The sequence below is a fragment of the Branchiostoma floridae genome, chromosome 7 (assembly GCF_000003815.2).
Source record: "Branchiostoma floridae strain S238N-H82 chromosome 7, Bfl_VNyyK, whole genome shotgun sequence".
NCBI lineage: Eukaryota > Metazoa > Chordata > Leptocardii > Amphioxiformes > Branchiostomatidae > Branchiostoma > Branchiostoma floridae.
In genome coordinates, this window is record NC_049985.1 from 14,282,922 (window position 1) to 14,299,795 (window position 16,874).

Genomic DNA, 16,874 nt, shown 5'->3' on the forward strand with positions numbered 1-16,874 from the left:
ATGTAAACAGTATGAAATCATGAATGCTGGTTGACTCTTCCAGCCAACCCCTGCTGCCTGGTCCACAATCTTCTACATAGGAGTGGCCATTCAGGGTGTGGGAGGGATTTTCACTGCGGTGTTCATGCGCACTGACGTCCAGCCATGGGCTCGGGTTGTGGGTGAAGGAGAACCCAGCACCGATAATAAGGTTCGCATCAATTTTTTGTTTCAACTAAGGAAAATGCTAAGATTGTGGACAACTACAAAAAACAATTTGTTTCTTTATCAACTTTTACATCCTATCGTCCGATCGGCATTACAACTGACCGGATATCGACAACTGGATATCGTAGTCAAACTTTTCTTACTTGTTTTCGCAGAATACCGAGCTGGCCGGCTCGACGGACCTCATCATCGCCAATGAACATGTCGAGACGCCGGCGAAGGTTGTGGAGATGCCTAACACGAAATTATGAGTACACTTAACCGTGATTCTGCCAAATGTGGGACAATCCCATTCACGAGGTTGTGAATAAAATCACTGCAGGCAATGGAAGGAGACACCAGCCCTCTTAAGTCCGCTAAAGCCTGCAATACGATTTGGCAGAGAACTTGTTGTACTCTGCCATACTCAAAATTGTGAGACCAGTGTCATTATTTTAGAACTACAGGCGGACTTGTGCTGTTGGATGTATACGTAGATAGTCTTTGTTGTGTTTTTACTCTCTCGGCACCTTTTTGATCATTTGTTTGCGCATTCATCAAGGTGAAGAAAGATGTTCAAGAGTTTGGAATTTTCAATGTTATTTGTGAACAAAAAGTTGATGATAGATGAGGTGTAAATAGTCATACTTTTTGACTCAAAATTGATACACAATTATGTAAACACAACAGCTCTCCAATCTGTCACCCGAACATAAAATGGAAACGTAAGGGGACCAAACTTACACCACAATTTACTGACATCAAAATCTGTATGCCACGAGAAAATCAAGATCATATGATATCCAGAACAAAACAACAGTTCTGCTGAAGTTCCAAGGATAGCGGCTAGGAATCCCATAACGGACGTTGACCTTTGCTTCCCTAAACTTGCACACCAAATATCACAATCCATTCGTCAATTGTTATACCCATAAGTGTCCAGAAAGGGGTGGCGTTTTTCCGTGCACTCTTAAACATCTCCCGGTGTGTCCTGTGCACCTGCATTACACCACAACGCCCATTACCGTATTTGGCAAGATAGAAGTTTGTCCAACACTCTAGGTTTTTACTTTGGAATAAAAATCTTGAAAAAAATTCATTACGGTTGCTTCGACGTCATTATTTGTAATCGTGACTTTAAAGAAGCTTAGTAGCTAAAAAAGGTTGTATATATCTTAAAATGGCTTTCCCCCCACTAGATCATCATAGTGGTAGATATGTTATGAATACTCGTGCTGAAGGAAGAATTTTATTCCTTTGAATGTTTTACAATAATCTATATTGGACCCTAAGGTACAAACCACAGTGGGTTTTTTTCTGTGACAGATATTACTGCGTCACATAGAACACCTCTCACTGTTTCCAGGGTTACAATATTTATGTCCAAATTAAAAGTTTCAAATCAAACCTTGCCAGAATTCCCCATATAGTAAAGTTCTTTTAAACAAGCTATTTCACCGGACATCCGTTGGTATATATTATAGCTTCGACATTCAGTTGATCAATTACTACGCCAAACAAAAACAATCTGACGTACTCTGTATTGCGTAAGCTCAAAGGCCTGTTACACATGTTGTAGTCCAAAGGTGAGGATAAAAAATGCCTCGTTATTCTACCCACATGTAATGTGCTGAGGTCTTTTACATCTCAAATCCATCTTTTGTATCAACATCTTATTAGAAAAAAAGGCTTGTTATGAAAGATAGACTTTTTTAGAAAACGTGTTTGAACGTAGCATGGGGTAGCGGATGGTTTTTCTTCTCCTATCAGTAAAACATCATTCTACAGCCCTATATTAACGCTAGATCACCTTTATTTGTGTGGTAACCTATATTCGTTGTTTGTTAAAAGCGTGGCATTTAGGGATATCGAGTCAACGGCGGTGGTTTCAAACTGCAATATTTTAATATTCACAGATTGTATATTGCAATTTGTTGCCACAGTCCGTCGACATAATATCCCTAAATAACATGTTTAAAAAAAAACGGATAAAGGTTACCCCGCGGATAAAGGTGAAGTAGCGTCACAGTAAGAGTGGAATAGATTATATCTATCTGTTGGTAGTGGTCCAAGGGTGAGAGTAACATAATAACCAGTCATTCTGTTTATCAAAATGAAAGGTCGGGCGTAGTTTTCAACAGCGTGTGCCTCCGCGTGACATGTGCACACTCAAAGGCTATAGGTACATTTTTTGTCTCCCATAGCAACTTTGATTACCCTTTGCCATGCTTTGACATGTTGTCAGTGCGACACTAGGACCATAGTTCAGTCGGAAGATCCTATACCCTGAAGGTAGGTCTTTACACGATACTGTTTATGGCCAGAATACGGTGGCATCGGTGCTGTCCAATGCCGTAGTTGTAATTATTTGTGGACAAGGCTGGTGAAGATGCCTTGTTTCTTAGTGAAGATGTAGAAGCATACAAATTAAGCTATGTGCTGAGGGATCTTGTATAACTGATAACTGACTTCTCGCACTTATGAGTAAGTATCATAGCTTCCATGGTCAATCGTTGTATGATAAATATAGTGCAATGTCACTGAAGCGTCCTTGTTAGATACATGGTGACGTATTGATGTTATGTGCTGCAATGTGTGTGACACAGGTCGTACAAAAATGGGTATGGAAAGCAAGGAAATGACGTCGTCGAATGTTGATAAAAATGAGACAAAACCAGACGAGGACTCCAAAAAGGGAAGCTGTTGTCTGGTATGTAGAAAGTTTTATTATTAAGTGTGTCTGTCAACATTTGTTGTTGAATTTTTTGCATTATTCAACATATTGCTTCCCTTACTTTGGTACAATGACTCTAGTGCAATATTTGTAGAAATACACAAAACACATGTACAGTCATATAGAATGTAATCAATACTGTGGTTTTATGGCATATAATCGTAGATCTGTGTTTTTACCTGAGCATATTCAACCAACTTTGCTTGCAGCTGGCCGACAAGATCCCGGCTCGATATATCTTGTCGGGTGTGTTTTTCCTGGGCATCATTTCATTGGTCACAATAAGAAACGGATTCAGTGTCGCCATTGTTGTCATGGTGAACAGTTCATCGTCCGCTACACCTGCCAATCAAAGTGCCGCCATCTACCAACTCTGTCCGAGCAGTGGGTCTGGTAATACTTCAACACAGGTACTTACTGACAATAATTCTAGTGCTTACTGACTAGAAAAGCATATCCATTTTGTCGTAATCATATTTAAGATACACATTTACTAAGGAGCAGTGATACCACATCAAGACGTTGTGGGGGGGGGGGCATTCAAAGGAACAAAGTCTCGTGCGGTGTGGCAGATGACAAATTGCATAAAGTGTAAAATTATATAAAGGGTACTTATCTCGAGTGGCATTATCTAATGTATACATGTTCCACTTTAAGACCTACTTTCTCCCACAAGCAACAGTGTTCATTTACATTGCCAGCGTTGTTAGCGATGTCGGTCTTTTCTCCACATTGCATCGACGTTTGACCCGAAAACGCTTGTGCTATCAAAAGTTAAGGGATGTTTAGTAATCAGTAGCTAACTCTCGCGGATTCTCGCGGATCACATCGCCTCGGAAAGCGGCGCGAGATTTAAACATGATCTTAGAGAAGGCTGCACAGAACGGATGCGTATAGAGCTCTGCGGTTACACTGAATAGAATGGAGTAGGTGATCTTTTTCACTAGATGTATTACGTATGATCTGGTTGTCATGTTGCTCTGTTATCACACAGAACGAGGAAGGAGAACTAGAATGGAGTAAGAGCCTGAGGGGAACTCTACTGGGGGCGTACTATTATGGCTACATCATCACCCAGGTGAGTGGTTTAGACAGATAGCTTTACATTATGAAGTTAGGAACTAAAAAAATCATTCTATGCATAGACTCAAGAAGCAAATGATTGCTTATATTAAATGTTAACTTTTATACGTTTATCTATACACTTGGAGACTGGGGTCATTATTTCTGGTTGTGCTGAAATCTCGGCTTCAATGTGACACTGAGACAACCAACAGCCAATTCGTGCCTATTTTGTTTTCGCTTGCGTCTTTCCTAGGAGCTTTAATCAACGAACATGGGTAGAAAGGAAATAAATTTGTGCTCTTTTCTGTTGCCGAAAGCTTCTTGGTCTTTAAAACTCATATGGCGCAAATCCTTTACCCACACAGGTCGTTGGCGGTGTGTTGGAGCAGAAGTTGGGCGGCAAAATCGTGTACGGTACTGGCATTTTGGCGATAGCTGCCCTGGACGCTCTTGGTCCCGTTGCTTCCAGGACGAGTCCTTGGGCCATGTTTGCCGTCAGATTCACCATGGGACTGGTGTCTGTAAGTTATCATCATACGCAGCTTGGAAACCCATACAGAAATTATAGTCTACATGTTGTTGTGAAGAAGAAATCTTATCCTAAACATATTTTTAACATTTACTTGCACTTCTGTCCTACAGGGAGTTCTGTTTCCCACCATGTACGGAGTCTTGGGCCGATGGGCTCCTCCTACCGAAAGGACAAGACTTCTGGCGTTTTGCTACATAGGTATTGAATCGTATGGATATCCTTTTGTCACATTTCAACGAAGTCATAATTCCTTCTGTCAATAGAAAGTCGAAATGGTACATTAGTTTGTCCCTCAGAAATCTACATTGGTTAAAATCGTATCTTGCGTGTATCTGAACACTGTATGTTTTCTTTTCATCAATTTTAGGGTTACCCATTGGAAATTTCATCAACTACCCACTGGCGTCCTTCCTAGCTGCAGAGTTGGGCTGGGATGCCATCTTCTATGTTCCTGGTATGCACACATAGAAATGTCTTCTTCAAAACCATAGTATAATGTGATCATGCTTGATGTACATATGTAAAAAAGAGTTTGGAGACTTAATACCTCAATGGTTTATTCAGACAATGGAACCTTTATTCAGAATCTATTGTACACCTAGCCAAAAACTATCCTTTTTACCTACTAACAAATCAAGACAATCGCATGTCCAGAACAAAAGGTACAAAACCCGTAAATTCTGCTATAGCACCATGGCCACATACCAGGGATCCAAAATTGACTTTGAACTTTGTTTTCCCTACCACTAGACTACGTAAGCTATAGACCTACAAACATGCCAAATGACTTCATAATACATATTCAAAGGTTCTTAACTGGTGTGCTACTAAGACCACAAATACCGGGAAACAAATCCAGAAACACAGACAGACAGACAAAGACAAACACAGACATGCCCCAAACACTACCTTCATCTTTCATGGAGGTAACAATAATGAGTACATCTTTGTTTACATACCACACTGAATGCAGTCACTACCACACGGAACGTTATTGAATTATGCTTTCTTCATCAACTGTTGATAGGCGCTTTTGCAGCAGCCTGGCTGGTGGTTTGGCTTCTCCTGGCCTACGACTCACCTGCAAAACATCCACGGATCCTGGAGGAAGAACAGAAGTACATCGAAGAGAGCACAGGGGTTAAAGTACAACAGGTATGTAGCAAACAAAAATGCGATTCATTAGTTTAGTAACCGGACATGTCAAATGCTATGTTCTTATTATAGAATTTCTAATTGATACAATATGCATAATAGGAAGCTTAAAACATATTCTATGGTGGGATAACAAAATGTCATATTTCTCTCTGATCGACAGAAACCAAGAGTTCCTTGGCTGAAAGTGTTCTCGTCACTTCCGGCCTGGGCTCTCATCGTTGGACAATTCTATTCCAACTGGTCCAAGTACTTTTTGCTTACCCAACTTCCAAACTACATGAAGAATGTGCTGGGTTTCAACATCAGAACGGTATGCTCAATGACTCATTTGTGCTGTGTCGTGTAAAACAGATATTAAACTTTATTTAACAGATACAATGTATGGTAACTAATACACACATCACAGTTGAACTTTAATAGTATGATTGCTAATATCTAACAATTCAGCTAAAGTACTGATGAATAGCAGTATAGACATTCTAACTATGCATACTAATACTCCAGAATAAGATAACAGTCTGCAGGAATGTTTAACACTGTCTTGTTTTCAAGTTAATGGAGTTGCAACGTTATATAAATTGGCCAACATATGTAGATATATGAACAGGACATATAAAGGAAGATGGCATCGTTTCTGTAGCTTAGCTTTTACGTCATTTACTCTAGTAGAACCATAACACATCCTTTCTATCCTCCAGAACGGCTTGCTGTCTGCTCTTCCCTTCCTTCTTGAGATGGTCTCCATGTTGGCGTCAAGCGTTGCAGCTGACCGCTTGATTCAAGGCGGGAAAATCCCCAAGGTGTGGATAAGAAGGGTTATCGTTATCACAGGTGATGTAGTATTCTCTTCCTAATCTTACTGTACCTTAGATTGCCCCAACACTTACCAACAGTTCCCCAAAATTGTTGTCAATTCAAGTTACGTCGGCCATTTTGGATCTCCCGGGGTCATCTGCGGTCATTGCACCAAAACGAGGCATGTTAGGATTGAACTTATTATAGTATATCATAGTATAGGTAGGCCATCTTCAGTGGTAGGTTTGCCCTGAAGAAGCTAACAGACTTTGTCTTGGTTGTCAGTAAAGATCGTTGCTATCATGTGTCGATCAATACTTTTTACCTTATTGTTGATGATACAGGATGTATCGGCATGGTGACATGTGGATTGGTCCTGGCAAACCTGAGTGGATGCAATCCTTTCGTCGCCGTCGCCTTGCTGTGTCTGCTACAGGCCTTTTATGCCCTAACAACATCAGGTATGCGTGCTGTCCATGTTGAGTTCGCGCCCAGATTCAGCGGGGTGACATTTGCACTGGCCAACACGGCAGGAACTCTTCCCGGCATCTTCGCTCCTCTGCTGGTCGGATTCATCACAGAGAATGATGTGAGTACCTGATAAACAGTAATAGTACAACGTGTCTCAACACAACTCAACACAACACAATACAGCACAACCCAGCACATGGCAGCGGAATACAAAACAGTACAGCACAACACAGCATAGCACAAATAAGACAACACAACAACTTGATACAGTACAGCATGACACAAAACAGCACAATTCAACACCGCTTGACCGACCATGATAATAGACAAAATGATAAGGTCGTTTTTCCTTCGAGTGTTCTCAGGATCGATGAACTATGGTTTGACATCTTCGTTGTTGTGCGTACGTGCCAATATGCTCTTGTGTTAATAAAGCGAAATGTATTTTTGGGCCCATTTAGCCAACGGTTGGTGCCTGGTCCAAAATCTTCTACATAGGAGCAGCCATTCAGGGCCTGGGAGGGATTTTCACCGTGGTGTTCATGCGCACTGACGTTCAGCCCTGGGCTCGGGGAGAGGGCGACGAAGAGACCAACATCCAGGATAAGGTTTGTAATGAAGGTTCCTCACGGTGTTTCTGACAACTTAAAGAAGACAGCATTGACATTAACATTTGCATTCTATTTGGGATTACTAAGCTTTGCCTACTTTGTATAGATTTCCTTAAATGCTACAACTACTTTGTCACACATTATCTCACACCATCATACCTAAATGACGAAGAGGTATCAAGCTACCATTTTCTGGTACAGAGATTTCAGTTATCATTTTTTATTGCCATCTCCTCCTTGCGTAATGTGAGAGATCTGAATTTGGTTACAAATCAAACTTTTCTAGCCTAAATTTAGACCGGTAGTACTTACCTATAACGACTGAATAACGTATAAAAACCGTTCTCATATGTTTTTGCAGGACCTTGTCATCACCAATGAACATGCCGAGAAGCAGGTTGTGGAGATGCTTAGCACCAAATTATGAGTAGTCTAACCATGACTTGAATTGTGTAGAACATTCAATTCAGAAAGCTATCTGTGTTGCCGGATGAAAAGTCAGAATCATAATACATGTAACATGACTGACATGGTCGATGTCTATTTGTAATTAACAACGCGAGTGACAAGTGCGAACTTTTCATTTAGAATAAGGTTGCATTCAAGAATTTAAGACTTTGTTCTCAAATGAAAAAAATGTTGTATCCTATGATTAAGCTGCATATACCCTGTATGACGCAAGCTTAAAGGCGGTGAAGTCTTGATCTACTTGTAGTAGTCCAAAGGTGAGGATAAGCGATTGCCTACTCATTCTACCCACATGTAATGTGTTGATGGGATGAAGTATTTTACATCTCCATTGTAATATATTACACAATTCAGCCTATAGGTTACGATGTTTTACAAATAAATCATTCTCTCTCACTCTTAGCATATCTCTTTTAAATATTTCTTGTGAAAGACAAGTGATGCAATTTTAACGGCTTTCAATAAAAGCATAGCAGGGCACAAATATATCATTTAAGTAATCTAGAGCCTACGTTTTTAGAATATGTAACTCATATGTTAGATATAGATTGCTTGTCTCAAAGGTTTTGACAAAGTGTATTGACATAGCATGGGGAGCGGTTGCTTTCTAGGACCTTTCTATCAGTAAAACATCATACACTCCTGTATTACCTGTAATCACGAGTGGTATATTTTGCATTAATCTGTAAGTAGTGGGCCAAATCTGAGAGTAAAAAAATGAAGTCATTCTGATTATAAAAATGAATGGTCGGGCGCAGTTTCCAACATGCAGCATGTACCTCTCGCAAAGGTTATCTATTAGGTACATTTTTGTTATCTCCCGTATGTAGCAACTTTGCCCTTTGTCATGCTTTGACATGTTGTAAGTGCAGCACTAGCACCATTGTTCAGTCGGAAAATCAGATACCCTGAAGGTAGGTCTTTATACGCCACTGTTAATGACAAGAACACGGTGGCATAATTATGCAATACCATAGTTGTAATCATTGCCTGTTGCTAGACTATTCATTGAACGTAATTATTCTTTGTGGACATACAAGGTTGGTGATTAGTTGCTATGTCTCTGAGTTCAGATGTCAAAACCTACACGTTCATTTATGTGCTGAGCGGTGCTGTATAACTAATCACAGACTCGTTAACGTTGCACTTACGTGTACCAAATATTTCATAATCATTTGTTCTATAGAATGATTGAGGTAAATTCAATAGACTACACATAATAATTGTGTTCGATAGTTAGTCCATCTATTGAATGTAATCAACTTCGCTTGTGGCCGGCTCCATTTCTGTCGATTCCATATCTAAATGTATTGTATAGTCATTGTGGTCTCCTTGTTAAATGCAATGTTACTTACGGATGATAACGTTAATGCTAATAATAATGTATACAACACATGTAGAACTTCGAAAAATAGGCACGACAAGCAACGACATGGCGGCATCGAATGTTGATGATAAAAATGAGACAAAACCAGACGAGGACTCCAAAAAGAGCAGCTGTTGTCTGGTAATGTAGAATATTTTGCTTTATATACCTGCCGAACATTCATAGCAGACTTTTTTTGTATTATTTTCACATGTGGAATAATGGCAAAAAAAGTCTGCAATATGTACACAATATGTACATATTGTCTTCAGCATTATGGTACGGCTTGAAATTACAATGGCTCTAGCGCAATATTTGCAGAAAAACTCATAAAATAATCATAGAATGTGGTCTAAGTGGTTTTATAGTATATAAATGCAGAAATCCGTGCTTTATCTGAGCGTATTTGACTCTGATCTTATTGCAGCTGGCCGACAAGACACCGGCACGATATATCTTGTCATGCGTGTTTTTCCTGGGCATCATTACGTTAGTCACAACCAGAAACGGATTCAGCGTCGCCATTGTTGTCATGGTGAACAGTTCATCGTCCGCTACACCTGTCAATCAAAGCACCGCCGCCTACCAACTCTGTCCGAGCAGCGGGTCAGGAAATACCTCCGTTCAGGTAAGAAATTAATCATTTTCATATTTCCTATTCACTTTCTCGCAATCATATTCCTATATAGAAGAGTGACACTTTAACGTTATATATCAAGACATTGCAAGGGAAAATCAAATGAACAAAGTCAGCAGGTACTACTTTGTCATCAATGTCATATATGAACCATGCAAGGTGCAACGTTCATAACATATGTATGGGGTGGGTGATCTTTTTCACTATATGTATGATCTGGTTGTGATTTCAGAGCGTGGAAGGAGAACTAGAATGGAGTAAAAGCCTGAGGGGAACTCTACTGGGGGCGTACTATTATGGCTACATCATCACTCAGGTGAGCGGTTTAGACAGGTATCTTTGTATTATAAAATTAATGTAGAGAGAAATTTAAAGACAAAAGAAGTCATCTGTGAATACACTCTAGAAGAAGATTAGCCACAATGTTAAATTTTATATTATCCTTGGGGAGACTGGAATTACATCATGAAAACTGGTTAAAAGCTACAATCTTGACCTTCAACCAATGTATGTACGTACACGTGTTCCTTATCCTTTGCATCTGGTAAACACAAAGGTCGTTGGCGGTGTGTTGGAGCAGAAGTTGGGCGGCAAAATCGTGTACGGTACGGGCATGTTGGCGATAGCTGCCCTGGACGCTCTTGGTCCCGTTGCCTCCAGGGCGAGCCCTTGGGCCATGTTTGCTGTCAGATTCATTATGGGACTGGTATCTGTAAGTTATCATCCTACACAGCTTGAATTTTCAGAGAGTAATGATAGTCGAGTTGTATTTCGAAGAAGACATTTTATAACATTTATCACATTATCATTTTACCTGCATTTTAGGAATAACTTAGAATTGATACACCTTTCCTCCAGGGGGTTCTATTTCCCACCATGTACGGAGTCTGGGGCCGATGGGCTCCTCCAAACGAGAGGTCGAAACTTCTAGCAATTTCCTACATAGGTAACTACAGTTCTAATCTATCCTTTATCAATTTGGAAAATCATCCTTCCTTCTCTTCATAAGAAGTAAAAAAAAGTACAGTTGCTTGCTTTTAGGCTTTATTCATAAATTGTACTGCGCAGCCCGTCGGAATCTGGATAATCATGTTGATATTTTGTTTAAGGTCTTATGCTGCATTTGAACATGCCATTTTCTCTATGCCATTGTAGGGTTGCCCATAGGGAACATCATCAACTACCCACTGGCGTCCTTCCTGGCTGCCGAGTTGGGCTGGGAGTATATCTTCTATATTCCTGGTAAGCAATTCTAAACTGTACCCTTCATCCCCATGCCAAGCCGCATAGCAGTGTATCAATGGAATAATGCTCCGCGCGTGAAGGTTTTGACACCTTATGTGCAGAGAAATGTTTTTAAGCAAGACTGCTCAATACCATAGCATCATGCGATCACTTACGAGGTTTGGGTCACTATAAAGTATAAACAATAACGAGAGCATCTTTGGGAAGGTTTTCATAAGGTCATAAACCCAGCCTATCAAAACCAGCACTCCCAAGGGAACTGCAAGTAAATAGCAATCAAATTCTTAGCATGAAAGTTCATCTGTGTTGGTAGAATACATAAATTTTATAGAAATTGCTGAACTTTCTTTCCAACGCTGAATTAAGCTATAGGGACTTACCCTCTAAAACTTACATTGGTGAGACGGAACGTGCACTGAAAACTAGGTTCCTCGAGCATCGGCGTCCTTATACCCCCCGATTCGATCGGACGATGAGTCTGCGAGCTCTAAATTACAAGGAGGCATGACCCTGACGGTAAGGGGGAACTCTGCCATTTCTTCGTCGGCATCAGGGTCATGCCTCCTCGTAAATTAGAGCTCGCAGACTCGTCGTCCGATCGAATCGCGCCTAATGTGAGGGGGGTATTAAGCCCCGTTTACAAATCAAGAATTTAGCTCCGCCGAGTTGTCAGCGAGTTCTAAATTACGAGAAGGTATGACCCTGATGCCGACGAAGAAACTCTGCCATTTGTTCGTAGGCATTAGGGTCATGCCTCCTCGTAATTTAGAGCTCGCTGACAACTCGGCCGAGCTAAATTCTTGATTTGTAAACGGGGCTTAGCTCTGTCAAATCGTCTGAGGTGTCGCAACATGTACAAATAGAGTCTCCGGGACACTCCATTTCGTTGGACCAAGTCAAATCCTAGACTCAGAACAGGATTTCTTCCCGCGATGAGTGAAGGAGGCAGTGTACATCAGAGCCCACCGGCCCACATTCAACAGAGACGGCCGCGGGCGGCGACATAGACTTTCTGATACTTATGACCCCCTCCTGCAAAAGTGGCGTGTTCCTGACGTCACTGCTGGAGATAGAGAGGGTCATTCTGTGAACAAGGTCGACGGAGTTTGACCGAAAATTTAGAGGGTAAGTCCCTATAGCTTAATTCAGTGTTGGAGAGAAAGTTTAACAGTTTCTACAAAGCAAGCAAATTGTTTTATATAAAGTTATCATGACTCTACTCATCAATTGCCGATAGGAGGTTTTGTAGCAGTCTGGCTGGTGGTCTGGCTTCTCCTGGCTTACGACTCGCCTGCGAAACATCCAAGGATCCTGGAGGAAGAACAGAAGTACATCGAAGACAGCATCGGGGTGAAAGTAGAACAGGTATAGCAAGCAAAACTGTGATCAGTTGCTTCAAAAGCTGTATACATCATATCGTGTTTTTTCTTACAGCTATTTTGATTGATACCACATTCATGATTTTGATATTGAATATATATCTTATGCTTTGAATGATAACAGACCCCCTACCTTTTCTCTGACAGAAACCAAGAGTTCCGTGGCTGAAAGTGTTCTCGTCACTTCCGGCCTGGGCTCTCATCGTGGGACAATTCTCTTCAAATTGGGGCAACTACTTTTTGCTCACCCAACTTCCAAACTACATGAAGAATGTGCTGAGGTTCGACATCCAAACGGTATGTTGTGAAGTGTCATGATAGCTCTCAGTTTGTTTAATACCAATCGTCGTTGCGTAATGTAGCCTGTTGACCTCTCACTGCCCATGTGTAGAAATCGATGTTCCGCAAGGATCCTCCTTTGGCCCCAACCTACCTCGATTAATACTTGTACAACATGTAAACATCTGCTTGCATGGAATTCTCAATCGATGATTTGATTGCATATCGTTCATGCCTAAAAGTCGGACTGCAAGAGTTAATGAGATAGGGAAGGGTTGGCATGGTTTAGTGTTACAGTAGCACTTAGAATTCCACTAGACCTAGCCGCAGTGATTCTAAAAATTCCACTATACTCATAACATTGTCTTTCTGCAATCTAGAACGGCTTGCTGTCCGCTCTTCCGTTCGTCCTTGCCATGATATCCATGTTTGCGTCAAGTGCGGCAGCTGACTGCATGATTCAAGCCGGGAAAATTCCAAAGGTGTGGATAAGAAGGGGGTTCGTTATCACAGGTAAGATATGCAGCAACTCAAGATCAAGTTTTTAAAACCACAGTGTACCTATACGACATAAGATGGTGATCAATGTATTCTATTGTTGATGGTTTTCTCTGCACAGGATTCTCCGGCATGGTGGCTTGCGGTGTGATCTTGGCAAACCTGAGCGGATGTAACCCTGTCGTCGCTGTCGCCTTGCTGTGTCTCATCCAGGCCTTTAACGCCCTGACGACAGCCGGCATGCGTGCTGTCCATGTTGAATTCGCACCAAGGCTCAGCGGAGTCACCTTCGCTCTGGCCAACACGGCAGGAACTCTTCCCGGCATCTTCGCTCCTCTGTTGGTCGGATTCATCACAGAGAATGATGTGGGTACCTAGCATAGCACGACACAGCACAGGATAGCACAAGACAACACACCACACCACAACAGCGTCAGTACTACACAGTAAAACACCACACCACACTACACATCGCAACACAGCAAAGTACAGTGCAATACAACACAACACAACACATCATGCACAATACAACGCAAAAGGCACAACTCAGCACAACACGACTTACAAGGACACAAAATGACACAAACACAGCTAGACCATTAATATATTTTCCAATGGCCTAATTTTAAAATCAACCTTTTTTGCATGAGGACTACGGTATATTGGAATAGTCCGTTTGTGTACCTGATTTCGGAAAACAAATGGCCTGCAACCATTTTACGTCGATTACTGGGCATCTTTGCTTTGAAGCCTGGCCCATTGTTGCACCTAGTACTTTTTCTTGATATATTTGTGCACCCTTTCAGCCAACTCTTGGTGCCTGGATGAAAATCTTCTACATAGGAGCGGCTCTTCAGGGCCTGGGAGGGATTTTCACCGTGGTGTTCATGCGCACTGACGTCCAGCCCTGGGCTCTGGGAGAGGGCGACGAACCCAACATCAATGACAAGGTTCGTATGAAATTTGAAGCCGGGTCAGAGTGGTCTTTGTAGGCATGAAAACACGTTTTCCTCTTTCTTTTGATAATGAGATTACAGGTTCTATACACGCGAATGTTGTGTTGGAAAGTTAACAGTCGTTGTTGTCATGTCATTCGTCAACATGAATGGGGATCTTAACATTTGATATTATCAAATAAAGGAATGGATATTCGCCAACATCACTGGTGTCTATAGGCTTATGCTGTATCATAAAGGTACGTTCTATTGATATTGTGGAAAACAACAACGGGTATCATGTGTTTTTACAGGCTAAAGAGCTGGCCGGTTCCAAGGACCTCATCATCGCTAATGAACACACCGAGATGTCAACACAGGGTATCGAGATGTTCGTCACAAAATTATAGATAAACTGATCCTTTTTGTGAACATTTTATTAACGAGGTTTTTATTAGCTTTTGCACACTATTACCGTGTATTGACTATTTGTAGAGATGTAGAATGAAGTTACGAAAGGTCCTGTCCTTTTGCCGTGTCGATTATGTAACCAGCATTTTACCGCTTTGTTATTTCATGACATCAAAATCTATTGCCACGATGGTATCAAGACCATATCCAGAACAAGATACAAGAACCGAATTAACGTTTAAAAAAAAAAGAAAGCGGCCAGGAGCCCTTTTGATGCTCGAGGACGTTGAACTTTGTCTTGCAAAAACCTACCCACATTGCAAATATGATCGCAATCCATTGGGAGGTTCTTACGTTATGCTGACCATAAATATCCGGAAACGGACACAGAGACGATAGACCGGTTGATACTTCTTTTTCTTGATATATTTGTGCACAATGAAAACAGTATCTCAGTTTTTTTTTATCGAGGTAAAAGCAGGGGGGGGGGGTACATTCTCAGACGTTTGCATCGCGTTGACTCCTAATGTTGTACACCACAAAGTCCATTTGATCACTTAAGTTGACTTTGGTAAGGTAGAAGGTAGTTCAACATTCCAGCTCAGCTCTTGGAATGAACATCTTTGAATAAACATCTTCAACGTCATTACTCGTATTCATGATTTATAATCATAATGATGTGTATGGACATAGCATGGGTTGCAGTAAGACGTTTTGATAGCCCTATCAGTAAAACATTACAGCCCTGCATTGCTTGACCTGAGATTGAACCTGTACGTAGTGGTCCAAAGGTGAGTCTCAGGGTAATAATGAAGAGTCATTCTGTTTATACAAGTGAAAGGTGGGCCGTAACTCGCCAAAAGACATACAGCGTCTATACCTACCCGTGACTGGTACACACGCAGAGGTTATAGGTACATTTAGGTTTCCCGTAGCAACTTTGTTAACCCTTTGTCGAGGCATTGACAGGTAGTCAGTGCGACACTAGGCTATAATCGTTGTTGGAAGGTCTGATATCGTGAAGGTAGGTCTTTACACGATGCTGTTTCCATACCCAGAATACGATGACATCATTACTGTCCAATGCCGTAGAGGTAATCATTTGTAGACAACAACGTTGTTGTAGTTGCTATGTCTCAGACTTTAGATGTCAAAACTTACACATTCAGGTATGCTCTGAGCGATGCACGTATCAGTACTACAGCTTCACAATCAATCTTTCGACTTGCTGTGGTATTGATTTCTAGGTGACAGAAAGGTATTTGCATAAGGAATAAGTGCTGTGTTAGGGTCTCCTAGCAGGTTGGGCCTCCTAGCATGTTGGTATGGAACTGAAGGATCATTTTTAAAAAATATGTCTAACACAATATGCAAGTACAAGTCTCAATGATAATGTTTCTGACGTAGGGAGACTACGGTGCTGTTACCCTGGAGTGGCATTTGGGTCACACCTTGAAATGACCTTCAGTTGTAAAAAAGGCCAACAATCATCATCAAAACAAGATGCTAGTTTGTATTGTTGATGCAAAATGCCATATTTTGTAAGAGTTGAATAATGGTAATGATATACATGTGGCATCATGTGTAAGTTAATTCACCGTGAATGTCACATGCATGCATTATGTAAATGTGGACGAAATCTGCATTGAACTAAAAAAAAAGCTCAAATATTTCATGGATGTATGAGGTCTCCTAACTCTTGTTAAGTATACTGTGACTTTTGGATGGTATGTGCTATAATGTGTAGGACACAGTACTTGGGAAAATGGATACGGGAAGCAAGGACATGGCGTCATCGAATGTTGATGATAAGAATGAGACAAAGCCAGACGAGGGCTCCAAAAAGGGAAGCTGTTGTCTGGTATGTAGAACATTTGTTAGGTGTACCTATTATCGGTGTACCGAAAGTGCGAAAAGAAACGAAAAGGAGCGAAAAGGAACGAAAAGGAACGAAAAGGAGCGAAAAGGAACGAAAAGGAACGAAAAGGAGCGAAAAGGAACGAAAAGGAACGAAAAAGAACGAAAAGGAACGAAAAGGAACGAAAAGGAAAGTACCGAAAGTGCGAAAAGGAACGAAAAGGAAAGTACCGAAAGTGCGAAAAGG

The 16,874-nt window shown here is 41.2% G+C and overlaps 2 protein-coding genes across 3 annotated transcripts in view; both read left to right on the top strand.

Annotated features, from left to right (window-relative positions):
* LOC118419951 (sialin-like) overlaps window positions 1-1,240 on the top strand; it is a 6,717-nt gene extending 5,477 nt beyond the window's left edge. The window contains exons 12-13 of the mRNA XM_035826644.1: window positions 44-190; window positions 363-1,240. Of these exons, the coding sequence (XP_035682537.1) occupies window positions 44-190; window positions 363-458 (243 nt within the window). The 3' untranslated portion in view covers window positions 459-1,240. The remainder of the gene's footprint in view (window positions 1-43; window positions 191-362) is intronic.
* A 963-nt stretch (window positions 1,241-2,203) lies between these two features.
* Window positions 2,204-14,993, top strand: LOC118419949 (sialin-like). 2 transcript variants are annotated; one of them, XM_035826641.1, is made up of 13 exons: window positions 2,204-2,478; window positions 2,793-2,896; window positions 3,130-3,330; window positions 3,915-3,998; window positions 4,351-4,506; window positions 4,628-4,715; window positions 4,885-4,971; window positions 5,545-5,672; window positions 5,836-5,985; window positions 6,374-6,506; window positions 6,815-7,059; window positions 14,231-14,374; window positions 14,674-14,993. In XM_035826641.1, the coding sequence occupies exons 2-13, from the start codon at window positions 2,804-2,806 to the stop codon at window positions 14,767-14,769; spliced, it is 1,605 nt and encodes a 534-aa protein (XP_035682534.1). In that variant the 5' UTR covers window positions 2,204-2,478; window positions 2,793-2,803; the 3' UTR covers window positions 14,770-14,993. The 2 variants fall into 2 exon arrangements, with proteins under 2 accessions (XP_035682534.1, XP_035682535.1); XM_035826642.1 differs by lacking the exons at window positions 14,231-14,374; window positions 14,674-14,993 and adding exons at window positions 7,403-7,549; window positions 7,914-9,134 and having other exon boundaries at window positions 2,207-2,478.
* The last annotated feature ends 1,881 nt before the right edge of the window (window positions 14,994-16,874 follow it).